Below are 17,732 nucleotides of genomic sequence, written 5' to 3'. Positions count from 1 at the left end.
GGGCTGGAAACAGGCTCTGGAAACACTGGTCTCTCTGGAAATAATGATCTCTGACACTGCCTTTCCAAGCACTCTGGTGAATGCAGAGTGTTACAGAGCAGGAAGGAAAGGAGGGTGCTTGGATTTTCTGGTTTTGAGAATGCTCAGCCGGGTCAGTGGGACATCTCCCTCTGCTCCAAACCAGTGCAGAGGGATTCCTTCTGCTGCTGCCTGTTCAGTGTTTGTGGGGAACCTGCTACGGTCTCTTCCTAAAAGCTGAGAGTTTCTCTTTTATTTTAACCTTAACTTCAAAGAAGATACAAAAATAAGTGTATAATATCTATCAGTGAACTGTGGAAAAGCTGGTTTCAAACGAATCGTCCTTGGCTCAGGTGCGTTCCTCAGACGTGTCCTGGTCTGACACCAGGAGGACTCTGCGCAAAGATCACCGCTGGGAGTCGGGGTCCCTGCTCGAGAGAGAGGAGAAGGAGAAGCTCTTCAACGAGCACATTGAGGCACTTACCAAAAAGAAGAGGGAACATTTCAGGCAACTTCTGGATGAAACTTCAGCGGTGAGAGCGGTTGATGTTCAATTTGACAATCTTTGCAGCCCACTGGGGTTTCTCTTTTTCTGTCCCACGATCTAATTGGTTTGGTTTTTATTTCCAGGGCCTTTTTGCTTCATTGCTCTCTTTTCTCCTTTACAACAAAATTTGTGCCTTATGTTTCCTTACCTGTTTATCTGGAATTTTACTTTGATTGAACATACAGTTAATTTGCATAGAAACTTCGAATCCGTGATCTTTTCATCTTCTTTTTATTTCTTCAGTACTGAGTTATTTGATACTCTTCACTATCTGGCTCCTTCAGATACTCAGGATGTTTGCCTTAATGGCCATCAGTGTGGTCTTACCCAGTTCATCTGTTTTGATGTTCTCCTGCTGAACCTGAACTTTTACTGTGCTCATGCTGTGGAATGCATTCTGTGCATTGGGGCTTTAGTGAGGTTTCCTCTTTTTTAGTTCTGTGCCAACTTCAGGCATTTAACCTGGAGGTTTTTAACCTGATTTTTAATGCATTAGTTACTTTAGTTTAGAGGCAAGTTTTCTGCAGGTAATTTTTAACACAATATACATAATTGTACTAGAAAAATACTTTGGAAAGTAAATGATATTTGGAGGACCTTGATCTGAAAATGCCATCTCAAAATATGAAAGAAGAGTCACTATGTAAAATCAACTCGTTTTAAAAATACAGCTGTAATAGTATAAGTAATGAGAACCCAGCACTTCTCAGCAAGTTCATCAGTGGATTTGGGGTATATTTAAAGGCTTCAGAGGTTAGTAGTGCTTGCATTCCTTATTATTAGAGTCCAATTTACTTGTAATTTAACTATTTTTGCTTCTTTTGAAAGATAACCTTAACATCAACATGGAAGGAAGTGAAAAAAATCATTAAAGAAGATCCAAGGTGCATTAAGTTCTCTTCGAGCGACAGGGTGAGTGGTTTGCTTTGCTCTTGCCCATTTCCAGTCTGGTGCAGGGTACAGGAGTGACTTGGTGGCTGCTGCAGTGGGTTCAGCTCTGTGTGGACACAGGTGTTAGTAGTTAAATATGATTTTTTAAAAATTTAAAATGTAGAAGGTAAGGAATAGTGTAATTAACATGTAATTACTGCTGGTGTTCAGTTGCAGGAAGTACTGGAGCTGCACCCAGTGACTGGTGTTATCTTTCCTCTTTCAGAAAAAGCAGAGGGAGTTTGAGGAGTACATCCGGGACAAATACATCACTGCCAAAGCCGACTTCCGCACGCTGCTCAAAGAGACCAAATTCATCACTTACAGGTGGGGACTGCCGTGCTAGTGCACCACGTGGCTGTTACTCTGCTTTGCCATACAAACAGCAGCAGACTGATTGATATCTGTTACTGAAGTCTTTAACGGTTCTTAATTAACACAGCCCAAGTGTAGGCAACGAGCCTGTGTTTTCTGTGCCCAGAGCACTGTTAGGTGCCCAGTCCCCAGCTGATGTGGCATCCTTCTTGCTCAGAAGATGCCCAGTCCCTGCAGCCTTCCCTGGCTGGCCTGTCTGTGGCTCCCTGTGCCTCCTGAGGGTGGGGAGGTTCCCCAGGCTCCCTGCCTCCCCCGCGCTGCAGCCGTACTCTCACGCTTGCTTTCAGATCCAAAAAGCTGATCCAGGAGTCCGATCAGCACCTGAAGGACGTGGAGAAGATCCTGCAGAACGACAAGCGGTACCTGGTGCTGGACTGCGTGCCCGAGGAGCGGCGCAAGCTCATCGTGTCCTACGTGGATGACCTGGACCGGCGCGGGCCGCCGCCGCCCCCCACCGCCTCCGAGCCCACGCGGAGAACAACCAAATAGCCACGGGATGCTGCTCGGCCAGGGGGCTGGCAAACCCAAACGCTTGCATGAGCCATCTGTCAGGTTACACACATCCATTGCCGTGAATATATCCAAACATCTGAGGAGCAGAGGCAGAAGCAGCCTTAGTGAACGTAAAATGATCTCTGGGGGGAAAACCAACAACACAAACTCACATTAAAGATATTTATGAGTTAATTGGAGTATGAGTGACAAATCCCAAGGTGTGGGCTGTCTGGTGGGTCTCGGGGGGTGTGTGTGAGGTGTGGGTGTCTGGTACCTGGGGCTTTCCTCTCAGCAGTGTCCTACACGTGAGCCCCACGCGTGACGGCGTTGTGGTTTGAGTGTGTCCCACGTGTGTGCCACCAGCTGCCTCCTGGTGCCTGCACTCCGGGCAGCAGGAGGTGACACACTCTGGTAGCTTACATTGCTGATCACTGACAGCCCACTCTGGGAACACCAGTCCCAGCTCTCTGCTTCCACCCTTGGGAATGGAACTAAGTCTGTTAGAGCCAGGGTTAGAGCTGAGTGGAGAACAGGGACTGGGAGACTGAACCAGGTTTATTCACAGGCTGCTCTGTTCCTGCCCCCAGCCATCGATTTGCAGCAGTCAGGTTGCTCTGCCCAAGTGAAGTTCTGTCTAATGAGTTTTGCTCGAAGCTGGAAATCCCAGAGGTGACCGAGCAGGCCAGGACGGTTGTATAAACACATTTTTATTTACGATAAAGTGATCTTTACATACTTCTGGATTAGACTGTGCATACCCCTCTGGGCAATTCTTGTAAACTATACTCCTGTTTTGAATGTTAAACTTGTGTTTCTAAAGTTTAATTTTGAAATGTTGGGATTGTTCAGTTTATGTATTTGAACTACAATAAACCAACCCTTTTTATATATGGATTGTACAGGCCTAATCCCAATTTCTGTTGGATTTTGTTGGACTTGTGAATTTATGAGTAAAGCAAATGACTGAAGTGATACTGCCTACATTCTTGGCTGTGCTGAGCAGAACAGGGCCTGTGGCACTGAGCAGTGTGGGGTCAGCATGTGGGCCGGGGGGGTGAGCAGAATGATTTTCCAGTTTAGCTCTTTTGTCTGGTGCTTAGACATGAGCTGGCAATGCTTGCAGAGCCAGTTTCTTTTTGCTGGTTGTGTTTACACATGGCTCTTGCTCTTACAGGAGCAGAGGCAGAAGTCCCTTCTTCCCTCATCCTGACAAGTGAATTCTTGTCAGCAGTTGGTGTTGGTGGCCAGGGCCAGGACTTGCAGGCTGAGCCCCAAGAGAGAAGGGTTGTTTGACAAAGGTTGGGACAGTCTGGGTTGACGTGTGGCACTGACAGCAGAATGTGGAGCTCTGAGGTGCTCCTAGTGAGGGTGAACACCCAAAGTCAGGGCGAGTGTCCCTCCCCTCTTGGTATCTGCCCCTTCCACTGGTGTGAGGGTACTCAAACCATCTGAAACCAGTGTCAGTCAAAGCCTGTGTTGGGACTGGAGCAATGAGGATTGCAGCTAACACCAAAAGTGTGAGAGTCTGTGGGACATGAAGCTGCCATCTGGAAAGTAAAATCACAACCAGCCAGGGAGGCTTGCAGAGCTGGGGGAGCCCTGGCTGGGCTGTGGGACAGCCAGGTCAGCTCATTCCAGGGCTCAGCTGCCAGGACAGACCCCCCTGACTCCCCAGCACAGGGTGGGCACAGGGGGACCCTGCTGCCCTCCCCACATCTGCTGTGGCCCATCTGCCCCTGCCAGCCAGCACGGTGCCCTTGGTCATGTCTGGGACACAGGTGGTGCCCAGAGCAGGATGCTGTGCTGGGGTCCTGTCCCTGTGCCCACTCCCTGGCTCTGCCAGTGTCTGGATTTCCTCTTGTTCAGCACAGCCCAGTGGGAAGCTGTGTGTTTGTTATGGCTGGTTTAGAATATCATTAACTTGTTCATTAAATAAGATGGCTATTAATTTTAATTGATCTGGTTTATGGAGACCAGATGTTCATAAAAATTTATTTGCTTATTCTGTGGATAAAAGGATCATGCCCATGTGCAGGGCTCCTGGCTGGGCATGCTGCTGGTGGACCATGGAGCTGGTCCCCCCTGGCAGCCCCTTAGGCAGAGTCCCCAGTTTCCCCAGAGGCAGGGGGACAGCCTGTGGAATCCTCATCCAGAGAGAAGGCTGGGTTTAAGGGATGCTGACATCTTCCCTAGCACCATTCCTATGGCAGCCCGGGAGGTCCCCTGCCCTGCCCTGCCCTCTGTGGCCAAGCACTCACAGCAGGGCAGTGGTTAAATCCCAGCAAGCTTAAGAAAGGGAAAGAAACTCTGCTTTTGAAAAAAAAAAAGCTGAACTAAGTTCTGCCTTGTGGAGCAGCCAGATCCAGCAGCCCAGAATGTCCTGTACAGGATGGAGCAGAGCCAGGGCTGGGTTCCTCCTGTTTCAGTTGATTAAGGTCCTGCAGCTAATGTGAAGGTAAATGAGTGTCTGAGGAACATGTCCCTGACTGCACAGTCCGTGCCCTGCAGCTGCTAATTAAGGGCTGCAGTTTGAATTCATCACCAGGAGCAGCCCAGAACTGGGGCAGGGACTGGGGAGGGGCTGGCAGCTCCTTCCAGGGCTGTACCCAGAACCGAGGCTCCTGTGCAGTGGGGACCTGCGAGTGCTCCCCTTACACAGTGCCCCACTGCTCCACACCCTCAGGGGGCCCCAGAATCCGGGGGGGCTTGGGGATCCTCTGTCACCCCCTCAGCACAGCCCTGGCCCCCCTCAGCCCAGGAGCCCTGGGCCACTGCAGAGCCACATCCCCGGCACACGAGAGGCACAACAGGCACCGAGTCCACACAGACACGTTTGGGACAACTTTACTTCTGACACCGCAGCGCAGGCTTTCCTTACACAACCAAAAAGGAGCATTTTCTTATAAAATGGTGCATTTACTCTTGCTATTTTATTTTACCATTTCATTTTTAAAAAAAGTTACTCCTGAAAGCCATCCCTCGGAATAAATCCATAAGCCAGTGCACTTTGTTCTTCCCTTGGAATGGCTCCTCTGAAAGTGGCGTGTGGGGGCCCCTGCCTCCAGCCAGCTCCTGGTTTTCGTGCAGTCCATGAGCTCTGTGGGTGTGTAGCAGTTCCTTTCCCTGGTCGAGGCATGCCGTGATCCTCATGGTGCCCGCAGAGAGGCTGTCCTGGGGGACACCTGGCCTTGGTGACTCGTGTCCGATCCCTGAAGGCCTTGGGTGCTGGGGGTGCCAGGTGCCCCCTCGGGACGGATGGCAACAGGGTCACCCTTGTGGAGCCACTGCCGAAGTGACGGTGTTGAATTTTGGAATTGATTTCATTTGCTTCTTGCTGCAGGAGCAGTTTTCAGATTTACAGAAAATCCAGTCAGTCTTTTTTTATGGAACAGTTGCTCAAGTAAAGAGGGACCTGACCAATCTGTAGAGTAGAAAGAGGCAGCCTCGCCATGCAAAGAGAAAGAGTTACCGGTTTTATTATTATTATTATCATTGTTATTATAATGTAGGACTGCAGACAGCCTCTCTCTGACACAGTCAGGGGCTAACAGCAATATACAGTTGGATTTTTTTTAGGTCATAAATTAGGAACTTATACTTTATCTTAAAAAAATTGAATAAATAAATAAATTAATTAAAAAAGAGAGAGAGAGAAAGAGAGAGAGAGACAGTCAGTCACGACATGCAAGAGCTCACAACAGAATGAGAAAAATGACCAAAGCAAAGCCCAGAACTGCAGCAGAGCCCAGGGTTGGTTTGGTTTGCGATCAATGCAGGTCGGAAGCATCATTTATAAAGGTATTTCATATACCAAAGAAGGCACCACAGTATCTACAAAGCCAAATCCTCAGGAGGGTTCTGGGGCTGGGGGAGCAACCTGGCTGGAGCAGACACATCTGGAGGTGCAGCACATACCCCCTGCCCCTTAAGCTTGTCCATTGCAAAACTGAACTTTTCCATTTTACGTTTGGTTTTGCTGTCTCTGTTGGTAAAACACAAAGTAATTGTAATAAAAAGACAAATGTGGAAAATGGCAAAGGGAGGCAACATTCCAATCTTCCACACAACAGGTGGAATATTTCTGGGATCAAGTTTAAAGCAATTGGAGTGGGACCACTGCCACCAGAGCTGGCCAGAGCCCACGGTGTGTTACCCCATCAATCCCTTCCCCAGCTGACAGCTCCCTCCACATCGCCTCCTCAGCCATCAGCAGAGGGCTGCTGCCACCCCAGCACTGCCTGGGGACAGGGGACAGCCAGGCCTGACATCCTCACACTGCCCTGTAAGAAGCCTCAGCTCCCCCTGTGTAAATCTGGTGTCTGGGGGTGCCCCCAGTGGCCCCTGGGCCGGAGTGCTCCACCGCGATCTGCAGAGCAGGAACTGAACAAAGAACAGGAAGGAAAGGAAAACAAAGAAAGAAGGAAAGAAAGAAAAGGAACAGTTGAAACCTTGTGTTTACTGGTATCAGTACATGAGACTCCTAAAGAAGACCTGGTCCTCCTAGTTAACCTTGTCCTGGAATATGTACAGGTTGTTCGTGGCTGCCACAGCGATGATGTTCTCAGAGGGGTGCCAAGCTGTGTGCAGGATCTTTTTGCTAAAGTCCAGACTGTCCACACTGATCTCGTCTTTCCTGCGCTTTCCACCCACGCAGACCTTGCGGGGTTTGAGGATGGCACGGGGCTTGCTGTTCTCCCGCGACGCCTCCAGCGTCACATCGCGCTTGGTGTTGCGGTCGAACATGCGGAAGAAGTTGTTGTAGGAGCCGGTCATGATGACACTGCAACGGGGAAGGACAGATGATTTTCACACCTTTTCAGGGGCAAACTGCTGGTACCAGAGCAAGGCTGAATATTCAGAGGCATAATGAGATTTGGGTAAGCATTGGAATTTGTCTCAGGCCCTGTTGTGCTTTGTCAGCTCACTGTGATGGCTCAGACAAAAGCCACGACAGCCCTGCCAGGGGCTCACACACTTCCTGCCACCTAGCTCGGTGTAAGTCACCCCTGGATACTCATCATCCCCAGATTCTGGCAATCTGAAGCTAAAGCCACCACCACCTTCCTCCAGCGGTGGGTGACAGAGAGGCAGAACTGATTCTGTCCAGGAGAGAGTGGGATCCTCAGACATTCCCACTTGCATACAGGCTGCAGGTGTAGGTGGTCCCTGCTGCACCTGTGCAGACCCCACACCCAGCCAAAGGCCAGGAAGGGGCGGCCACGGGAGCCCTTGGGGCAAAGCAAAGGGAGCATCCCGGGCTGAGGGCAGCCACGCCGCACGTGCTCACCTGTCAGACCCGTTCCAGACGCACTCAAACTTGTCAAAGATGCAGTCGTTCTCGTAGAGCGAGCAGAGCTTGCTGCGCAGGTAGTCGTGGACCTGCCGGCGGGAGGCACAGGATGAGCCCCCACGGTGCCCAGCACAGCCCAGGGACTGGCAGCCTCAGCCTGGCTCACAGGGTGTGCTCCACACTCGCCTCAGCCGAGCTGGCAGCATTGGGCACTGCCTGGCACCCTGTGCCCTCCCACACTGCTGTTCTCACCTCCAGCCACCCTGAACACGGCTTGGGCACCCCCAGGCAGTGCCAGGGCACATCCCCTGGCAAAGGGTGACAGTGACAGGCTCCTGCTCTGCACAGGGCCTCCCACATGGCTCTCCCAGCACCTGAGCTTTCTCTCCTCACCCACCTTCAGCCTGGGGACATGCTGACAACCCACCAGGCCACTTGAGCCCACATTTAACCACTCTGCTTTCCACCATCTAGGGGCATAAAGCTCCCACACAACAGGTGCACACCCACCCCTCCTGCCACTGGCCCAGAGTGTAGCTCAGGAAGGAACTCAGCGGGTGCCCCACTGCTGCATGCACCTGGCTGTGCCACGCTCACCTGGTAGGTCTCAATGGGCCGGTTCTCCATGTTCAAGTCCCACACCTTGACAGTGAGGTAGTCCCGGGTCATGATGTACCTTCCACTGTGGCTGAATTTGACATCAGAGATTGAGGAGATGATCTCAGAAAAAAATGACCGGTTACTTGGGTCTTCAGGCTCTTCAAAAACTGTGCAGGAGGAAAGAACAAGCCCCAGCATTAGCTGAGGTGGGAGCTCCCTGATCTCAGGCCAGGGAACTGCCACCCTGTCCTGGCACCACAGGAAGCTTCTGGGAGAGAGCACTTGCATGATGCTGTACCCAGCACCCACATGTGCTTAGGTTTATCACCCCCCCACCAAGTCCTGGAGCTCCACTATAGTGGGAAAATGTCTGAAGTGCCCATATAAATGATCTCTACAATGCAGAACAGGCACTGCCCACAGCAGGACGCAGAGCTGCGGCCTTTCACCACCAGCAGAAACCCGGAGGCTTTTTCCATATAAGAAGTGATAGCAACAAGAAAAAACAAAGATCTCAGGCAGGCAGGAAGCAGCTGAACCCAGGGCGTGTCTCTGTTGCTCACAGCAGGTCAGTCATGAGGCACTGGTCTGCCTGTGAGGACTCTGTCCCTGGGTGCCTCTGGGGATGGGCAGTAGGGCCATGGCCACCAGCTCTGCTGTGGGATGTGTGCACCCTGCACTGGCAGCAGCAGCAGGGGCTCTGCTGGTCTGGGGTCCAGCACACAGGCAGGGCCATGACCAGGCTCCCAGCACACACACAGAGGAGATGCCAGGATGGGGGTCCCAGCACACAGCTGGTGCTGCCCGTCCCTCAGTGGGTCTGTGAACCAAAGCCAGTGGCCGGGCAGGGGCTCGGGCCAGCTATTTTTGGGCTGAAGGCTTTTGTGTGGCTTTGCTCCTGCTGCAGAAGCAGATCTGGGCTGCTGAGCTCACGGAAAGGATTTCTGAGCACTAATTCCCTCTTACACAACAAACCTACTTTCTCTGGCACTGAGCAGGTGCTGCCCTGCCCGCAGCAGCTCCTTCTGCCAGCTCCCTCCTCCCGCAGCAGCCTTCCCAGCTCCCTCTCCAGGGGAGCAGGCTGCACCCCGAGATGGCCCTGGAGGGGAGCTGAGTGGCCGTGGGGATCGCAGCCCGGGACACCAGGGGAGAATGGAACGGGGCACCAGGGCAGACCCAAGCCTGCTGGGCCTCCCCACTCCCTTTTTTGCGCTGTTTTCACCCGAGGGCCGCGGGGCTCGCTCACACTTGGCGTGGCGGTCGCACAGGGCCGCGGTGCGCATGTCGCACAGGCGGATGGTGCCCTTGCTGCTGCTGTACACGAAGGTGTTGCAGTGGTGCGGGTGGAACTCGGCCGCCGTGATCACCTCCGTCAGCTCCTCCATGTTGGCCGGTTTGATGTCCACGATGTCTGGCAGGGCCAGTCAAGGAGCCCACGCAGCCAGCCCAGCCCAGCCCAGCCCAGCCCCTGCTGATGTCTCTGGCACTGGTGCTTCCCCTCACCCATGCAAACCGTGTGTTCCAGGCAGGCACCACCATCACAGGGCCAAACTGCAGCATGGAGTGGGACCAGCCCACTCCAGCAGGGGAAGGCCAACACCCAGCATGTCTTCTGCTAAACTGGGGACTCCTGCTCTGGTACCAGCCTGAAGACCCTCTGTGGCACACGAGACCTGATCTGCCCACCCGTGCCAGGCCTCAGTAAACGTCTTTTAGTGCAACATTGTGCCATGGTGAGTAGCCATACTGAAAACACCAATGGCAGCAAAGGCACAACAACCAACAGAAAACCCCTATGTAAGTCCCTTGGGCCATGTGAACTCCCTGAGGTTTGTCACAGATTTAGCACTCCTCATCCTCATCCATGCAAATAAGCAGGCACCACAGCACTACTCTCCTGCAGCTGCTCAGAGCTCCCATAGCCACATGCCTGTGACTGCTGAAATCCTCTTCATCTGCCTAAATCATGCCCCAGGGATTTCTCAGCAGGAAACACCATATAAATACCCTCAATGATTCGTGCCCTGTTTATTATTTCCGATGTGGCTGTTACAAGCGTGACTGTCACAACCTCATTTGTAGAGCAGTGACTGGCAGCCTGTCACCACTGCAGGGTGCACCGGGACCTCAGCATTACGGCTTCCATCTTCCCCAAGGCACCATTACTGCTCCCATCTTCCCCAAGGCACCATTACTGCTTCTTCCCCAAGGCATCTGTCTCCTCCATCACCTGCAGACCACCCCGCCTCTGCCTACCCCACCAGACCCTGCAGGCAAATTCAGAAATGTGTCACCCACACATCAGCTGATAGCAGCAGTGGTGGCAATGCCAGCTGAGCCCTGTGCCATGGAGGGAGCAGCCCCATGGGAGTGCTGGATGCCTCATCTGGGCACGGCCTGGCATCCCACCAGGGGCACAGGAGAGATGAGAGGGCAGTGCCTTGAGAACAACACAAGGGTCTGGAGACTCTCAGTGCTCTGCAGTCAGGCGCACAGCAGGCAGCAATACTTCATACTCCTGAACTCCTGCCAGCCTTGCAGAGGGTGAAGCTCCTGCAGCGAGGCACCACAACTGGTGTGGGGCTAAGGAGCTGTGGCACTGCCCTCTCTGTCCCCATCCCCACAGGCATGGGCACAGCCTGGCTGCTTCCCTTGGGGCTGCACCTCCCTGGGACCAGGGCCATTCCCAGAGCCACACACACCAAAGGATACTAAAACTTTGATTTGTGATTTCAAAATTCCACAGGTTTATCCTCAGGTCGTCCGCTGACATGTAGGTCTCGTAGTCGCTGTTGACGGAGATGGAGTTGATGTGGTAGGTGTGTGCGTTGGCAAACACCCTCCGGGGAGTGGCCTCCACCATCAGGTCCATGGGCCGGAGCACGGGCACCTGCAGGGTGAGGAGAGAGCGTCAGCACCCACGGACAGGGCAGCCCAGCCCAGGCCAGCACCTGGCAGGGGGGGATGGCCGCACAGGGGAGACACCAATAAATGCGGCAATGTGACAGCAGCTGGAACTGGTTCTTGTGTTTTTTTGAAGCAGGCACAGGCCAAGTGAGCTTCTGCCTAAGCCACCTGGATCAATCAGCGCTGCCACAACAACCCTGAACAGCAGAGACCTCCTTGTGCCCCCTGCTCCAGCTCCAGAGCCCACCTCAGGACAGGCTCTGGTGTCACACACACCCATTATTAAATGGTAATTCAGTTTAACAAAGCTCATCAAGTACACAGAAAGACTGTGTCAAAGAAAATAAAACACTAATAAATTCAATTACTTTCTGTTTTCAGGAAGGGGGGGGCGATGCCAGTCACTTTTAATTTAAAACAAAGTAAATCTTAATTTTGATTCCTGTTTTTAGCAGGTACCCCATGCCAAAGACCTGCCACTCACTCCAAGCACACATGGCACTTGTGCAGGACAGACATCCCCCTCTGGTGAGAGCTGAACAGCGCCAGGCCAGCACAGCCCTGCTCCCCCAGCCCAGCCCAGCCCCCTGCTGCATACCAGCACGGCTGGAGTTCAGCGTGCTCCACAGGATTTGGTCAAGTGGGATTAGTTAAGCTGAAGCTCGGATTGACCCCAGCCTCGAGTCTCCAAGAAGGAAACTGTAATCCGGTCCCTGGCAAATCAGGGAGCAGAGAAGTGCTCAGGGATAAATCCAGTGAGTTTCCCACCTGCCCCAGCAGCTGAGCTCCTCCAGGCACACTCCCCAGAATTCATTTCCTACCTACATAGGTTACATTCTGTGACTGCCCAATGCCACTTCAAGCTCAGCATTTTGCAGACAAAATGAGCATCAAGCACTGTTTTCATGGCAGACTTCACAGTGCAAAGTGACAGCTTCACACTGCTCAGAATTCTGTCACATTTGACCTGCCCTGTGACATGCAGAAGGGACCTTCCTGCAGGAGGACAAAGCTGCTGCCTCACTGCTCGTCCACGCAGCTGACGGAGCTGCTGCCTCCATCTCTTGTCCCTGCCTTGTCACTGAAATGCTCTGCAGAATGTGCACAAGGCAAAGGGGCAAATCTCTTTGCTGAGGCAGAAAAGCAGCAGCAGCACAGCCGACCTCCTCCAAGGCATCTGCATCAGAGCCCCTCTGGGACTGCTGTCAGGGGAATCAGAGGCAGAGGGGCACAGCTCAGCCTCCCTGGGAAACTGCACAGGGGCCAAGAGATCCGAGGGCTTCCGCAAAATGGAGACACAAACCAGGACTGATCATGGAATTTGCTGGAACAGAGAGAGTGGAGTGGCAGCTCTTTGGCGAGGGCTCTGTGGCAGCCACAAACACGAGGAAAGCGGCACACACACTGCACCCCAGCAGCAGAGCCTGCAGCAAGCACCCACAGCACCCAGCACCTGCCCCGGGGCAGGGCACTTGGGGTGTCACCCCAGACTGCCCTGCACTGGGAGCGACCAAAGCCAACACATCCTCTCTTTGGAAAGGTTTAAGCCCTGGATATCACTTGTGTTAATTATCTCCTAGTATGTCCCGAGGCACAGGTACAGCAAGTGGAACTCAGGAACACACCAAGGCAGCTACACAAGGTCAGAGGGCTGCAGCTGTTAGACTGGGGGTGATTCAAGTCACCAGAGCTCTTCTAATGGCAGCAAACACCTCACTACACAGCCTGAGCAGAGTTAAATATTCTTTTTGCGCTGTGTGGGTTAGAAATTCCTCAGAGGATGATGCTCATCAAGTGCATTTAAACCATTAAGCCAAATGGATGAGAAATTATGGCAGCAAGGTGCATTAGAACCCTTTTTTCACTTGTCTGTGGTTGAAAATTAAACCATGGATGGATGTGGCTTTAATTTAAAGCATACCCATCACAGGACAATTACTTGTCAGATTTACACCAAGCTGCAGCAAAACGCTTACAGCCATTGTAAATATCTGTCTAAGTAAAATCATCAAAACATTAGATCAAATGGGGCTGGTGGAAGACTCCTCAATCTCCTGTCCTCAGGGACCACAGGCACTGCACAGCAGACACCAATAAGCATCACAGCGAGCACTCAAAGCATGTCTGACCTCCCAGTGCCCTGCGCTACTCGCCAGGGGCAGGAGAGACAGCACTGACCCCAGTGCACACACCAAACAGCAGCTCCTCCAGCCACACAGCACTGAGCTGCTGCCAGCAGCGCATGGGCTGAGGCAAAACAGAGGCTGAAACTTTCAAGGCAGTGAGTGAACTCCAACGCTGTTCGGTTCTCTGATATTTCAGTATGACTTTCTACGGGGGAGAAAGAAATCCCAGGGCCTTCCCAGTGCCTTTGAGCAGGGAAGGAAGCACCACCTGGGATGATACCCTTAACACTGCTGCCTTTCAAATCCTGCCTCCCAGCCTGCCAAGGGCTGACAGCCCCAGCTCTGACAGCCAGGCACTGAGCAAACCTCTCCAACGGGCTGTCAGGTACCATGTTAGGGTGGAAATGCTGCCTGAAACTTAACAGCAGATACACATCTACATGAAATATACACTGTCTTGCTGTGTAAAGAAAAACACTGCCAGTCACCGGGAACAACCCTGTACAGAGACAAGAATTAACTGCCTGCCCAGGGTTCTCAATGGCTTCATGCACAATGAACTGGGGCCCATAAAATGAGTCATAGTAATCATAGCACAATCATAGTAATAATTTCATATGTATAAATATAAAACCCACAAGTACTCAAAATGCAAATTCTGACAGGGTGTTAGTAAATTACAAGCTGCTGTGGTCTGATTAAGGTCATGACCAGGAGGAAAACTCATTTGGAGGAAGTACTTCTGTTCCTACAGAAGCAGCAGCTACATTTGGGAATGCTCCAAGCTGGGAGAGCTTCTGCCCTGCCTCCTCACTGAGATGGGGGCAGCCCGTGGGGCAGCACAGCACACTGTGGCACCAGACATGGGTACCAGGCACGGGACACGCTGCCCAGCATCAGCACAGCCCAGGCAGCCCTGGCAGCTCCCATGCACCAGTCACAGCACCAGAGCTGCCCTTCAGCACCAAACTAGCGCGGCACGACGGCACTGCAGTGCCCACGGCAGCCCCCATGGCAGGCCCCACGGCACACAGGGGACACCAGCAGCAGTTTCCATCCCAGACCCACATGGAATGGCTCCTCAGCCACCACGGTCCCCCACACTCACCCGCAGCACGGTGATCATGGAGGGGTCTCGGAGACGGCCATCCTCATCCTTGAGGTTGTATCCCTCCGGCCTCTTGTCCCGCTCGCTGACCTTCCATAGCTTCACAGTCTTATCTGGGGAGGAGAGAGGAGAGCATCAAGGTGGCTGCTCCCCGAGCCGCCCACTGACAGAGGTGCCAAGGCTGGAAAACCTCCTGTGCACCAGTGCCACTGCTGGCAGAGGTGACAGAGGTACCTGTGCCCCCAGTGCCATTGCTGGCAGAGGTGACAGAGCCATTGCTGGCTGTGGTGACAGAGGTACCTGTGCCCCAGTGCCATTGTGGCAGAGGTGACAGAGGTACCTGTACCCCCAGTGCCATTGCTGGCAGCAGTGACAGAGGTACCTGTGCCCCAGTGCCATTGTGGCAGAGGTGACAGAGCCATTGCTGGCTGTGGTGACAGAGGTACCTGTGCCCCAGTGCCATTGCTGGCAGAGGTGACAGAGGTACCTGTGCCCCAGTGCCATTGCTGGCAGAGGTGACAGAGCCATTGCTGGCTGTGGTGACAGAGGTACCTGTGCCCCAGTGCCATTGTGGCAGAGGTGACAGAGGTACCTGTGCCCCAGTGCCATTGTGGCAGAGGTGACAGAGGTACCTGTGCCCCAGTGCCATTGCTGGCAGAGGTGACAGAGGTACCTGTGCCCCAGTGCCATTGCTGGCAGCAGTGACAGAGGTACCTGTGCCCCAGTGCCATTGCTGGCAGCAGTGACAGAGGTACCTGTGCCCCAGTGCCATTGTGGCAGAGGTGACAGAGCCATTGCTGGCTGTGGTGACAGAGGTACCTGTGCCCCAGTGCCATTGCTGGCAGAGGTGACAGAGGTACCTGTGCCCCAGTGCCATTGCTGGCAGAGGTGACAGAGCCATTGCTGGCTGTGGTGACAGAGGTACCTGTGCCCCAGTGCCATTGTGGCAGAGGTGACAGAGGTACCTGTGCCCCAGTGCCATTGTGGCAGAGGTGACAGAGGTACCTGTGCCCCAGTGCCATTGCTGGCAGAGGTGACAGAGGTACCTGTGCCCCAGTGCCATTGCTGGCAGCAGTGACAGAGGTACCTGTGCCCCAGTGCCATTGCTGGCAGAGGTGACAGAGGTACCTGTGCCCCAGTGCCATTGTGGCAGCAGTGACAGAGGTACCTGTGCCCCAGTGCCATTGCTGGCAGAGGTGACAGAGGTACCTGTGCCCCCAGTGCCATTGCTGGCAGAGGTGACAGAGGTACCTGTGCCCCAGTGCCATTGCTGGCAGAGGTGACAGAGGTACCTGTGCCCCCAGTGCCATTGCTGGCAGAGGTGACAGAGGTACCTGTGCCCCCAGTGCCATTGCTGGCAGCAGTGACAGAGGTACCTGTGCCCCCAGTGCCATTGCTGGCAGCAGTGACAGAGGTACCTGTGCCCCAGTGCCATTGCTGGCAGCAGTGACAGAGGTACCTGTGCCCCAGTGCCATTGCTGGCAGCAGTGACAGAGGTACCTGTGCCCCAGTGCCATTGTGGCAGAGGTGACAGAGCCATTGCTGGCTGTGGTGACAGAGGTACCTGTGCCCCAGTGCCATTGCTGGCAGCAGTGACAGAGGTACCTGTGCCCCAGTGCCATTGCTGGCAGCAGTGACAGAGGTACCTGTGCCCACAGCCAGCTGCGGATGCACAGCCCTGTGGAGGAGCACAGCCGTGGAGGAGCACAGCTGTGCAGGGCACACCTCAGGGCCCTGAGGCCTGACAGGGTGTCTGTACTCACCCAGAGCCACGCTGACCTTCCCCTTCCAGAACTGTGCAGAGCCAGGACTCACCAGGACTGGAGGCATCTCCCAGCCCCAGCAGCTCCCTGTCTCCTCCCAGCATCCCACTCCCTGTGCCACAGAGCCCCCGCAGAAAGAACGCCAGGAACACGTGGGGTAACTCTGAATAATGGTGTTTTCTTCACTCCCTCCTGGCAGGGACTCCATCCATAGTTTATCATCACTTCCACCAGGTTTCATACAAAACCCCATCATCCATCTTCATTTTCTCTCTTACACAGCAACTCCAAAGCAGTGTCAATTAATTTTGTTTTTATTAACATGCCCTATTTTGGGGGGGGTTCACTATAAAATCTTAGTGTAATAGTAAGAGCAAAAAGAAACAGTATAACACAGGAGTATTTCCAAACTAATTGTTTTGATAACCTGCCTGCATATGGAACACCACCCAAATGGAAGGGTAATATCCCTGTTAATCAAAGAACTATTTAAAAACTCAATTAACAGAACATTATGCTGCATAATTAATCTTCATTTCATTTCAATGATTCTCCCCCAAATGAGTTTAATAAGTCTTTGAATTTTATTACAATGATCAATAGAGTCAATTCTATAACACAAGGTAAGTTGGTTATGGAATATAATTAGACCCCTCCTTTTCCCCTGAAGAAATTAAGTCACATCCATCTTAAGGTCCCATTCATCCCAAGTAATATTCCTAGATCCTCATGATACTTATCAGAACATAACATGGAACTGCTGAGCCCAACGTGACTGCAAATTGAAACAAAACACCTGCAGTTTGTCTTAAAAAAAAAAAAAAAATCCCAGGATCCTGAGAATAAAAACCGTCAGTTTTTGTCAGGCAGAAGCCTCCCTCTCTCCCTCAAAGGGAGGGGCTGCCGTGAAATACACCTGGGGCAGAGGGATTGAGCTCTGCCAGACCCATTGCCCCAGGACACCTGTGGGACCATGCAGGGAGAGTTTTAACAATTATTTCCCCGAATAAACAGCACAGAGAGGAGCAGGCGGGTGGTGGGAGCCAGGGCTGAGGCAGCGTGCCACATACCGTTGGTGGAGAGCAGGAAGTAGGCCGCGTTCTGCTGCGGCAGCCATCGGATCTTGTTGATCTTCTCCTCAATCTCCAGGCTCTTCAGGTAATCGAACTCAGGCTCGTGGCTCTGGAAGGTGCTGTAGACATTGTACTCTCCCCTGCGGTGGGGCTGGTTCTTGCTCTGGAGGGACAGGGGCGCAGGCTCAGGGCGCGCTGGCGGCAGCGAGCGCGGGGCCGAACGCCCGGCACGGCCTCGGCCGCCACCACGGCCCCTGAGAGCGCGGTGGGAAGGGAGCGGGGTGAGAGGGAATGGCAGGGAATGAAGCAGAAACACAGCAAGAACGGAGTGGCAATGGAGGGGGAACAGAATGGGAACACAGTGGGGATGGAGAGGAAACGGAGCGGGAACGCAGAGAGAATGCAGCAGGAATGGATCCCACCCCACTGCCTGTCCCCAGTGAACGGCTGGGACCGAGCGCCAGCTCCTGCCTGTGCTGAACCCAGCCACACAAGAGCTG

General features: G+C 53.2%; 2 protein-coding genes across 7 annotated transcripts in view; one reads left to right on the top strand and one right to left on the bottom strand.

The window, feature by feature from the left end:
* The window catches only part of TCERG1 (transcription elongation regulator 1), a 29,005-nt gene extending 25,752 nt beyond the window's left edge, over positions 1–3,253 (top strand). For all 5 annotated transcript variants that reach the window (XM_064387368.1, XM_064387367.1, XM_064387365.1 and 2 more), the window contains 4 exons: positions 372–551; positions 1,394–1,477; positions 1,722–1,822; positions 2,158–3,253. In XM_064387368.1, the coding sequence (XP_064243438.1) occupies positions 372–551; positions 1,394–1,477; positions 1,722–1,822; positions 2,158–2,359 (567 nt within the window). In that variant the 3' untranslated portion in view covers positions 2,360–3,253. The remainder of the gene's footprint in view (positions 1–371; positions 552–1,393; positions 1,478–1,721; positions 1,823–2,157) is intronic.
* Positions 3,254–5,193: 1,940 nt separating this feature from the next.
* Positions 5,194–17,732, bottom strand: part of PPP2R2B (protein phosphatase 2 regulatory subunit Bbeta) — a 57,685-nt gene continuing 45,146 nt past the window's right edge. For both annotated transcript variants that reach the window (XM_064387504.1, XM_064387505.1), the window contains 7 exons: positions 17,230–17,395; positions 14,397–14,509; positions 10,968–11,145; positions 9,502–9,666; positions 8,253–8,422; positions 7,653–7,744; positions 5,194–7,145 (listed from right to left, as the gene is read on the bottom strand). In XM_064387504.1, coding sequence (XP_064243574.1) covers positions 6,866–7,145; positions 7,653–7,744; positions 8,253–8,422; positions 9,502–9,666; positions 10,968–11,145; positions 14,397–14,509; positions 17,230–17,395 — 1,164 coding nt within the window. In that variant the 3' untranslated portion in view covers positions 5,194–6,865. The remainder of the gene's footprint in view (positions 7,146–7,652; positions 7,745–8,252; positions 8,423–9,501; positions 9,667–10,967; positions 11,146–14,396; positions 14,510–17,229; positions 17,396–17,732) is intronic.

This window comes from Passer domesticus, chromosome 13 (genome assembly GCF_036417665.1).
Source record: "Passer domesticus isolate bPasDom1 chromosome 13, bPasDom1.hap1, whole genome shotgun sequence".
Lineage (NCBI taxonomy): Eukaryota > Metazoa > Chordata > Aves > Passeriformes > Passeridae > Passer > Passer domesticus.
Note: the sequence above shows the minus strand (reverse complement) of the source record. Positions and strands in the feature narration are given on the sequence as shown.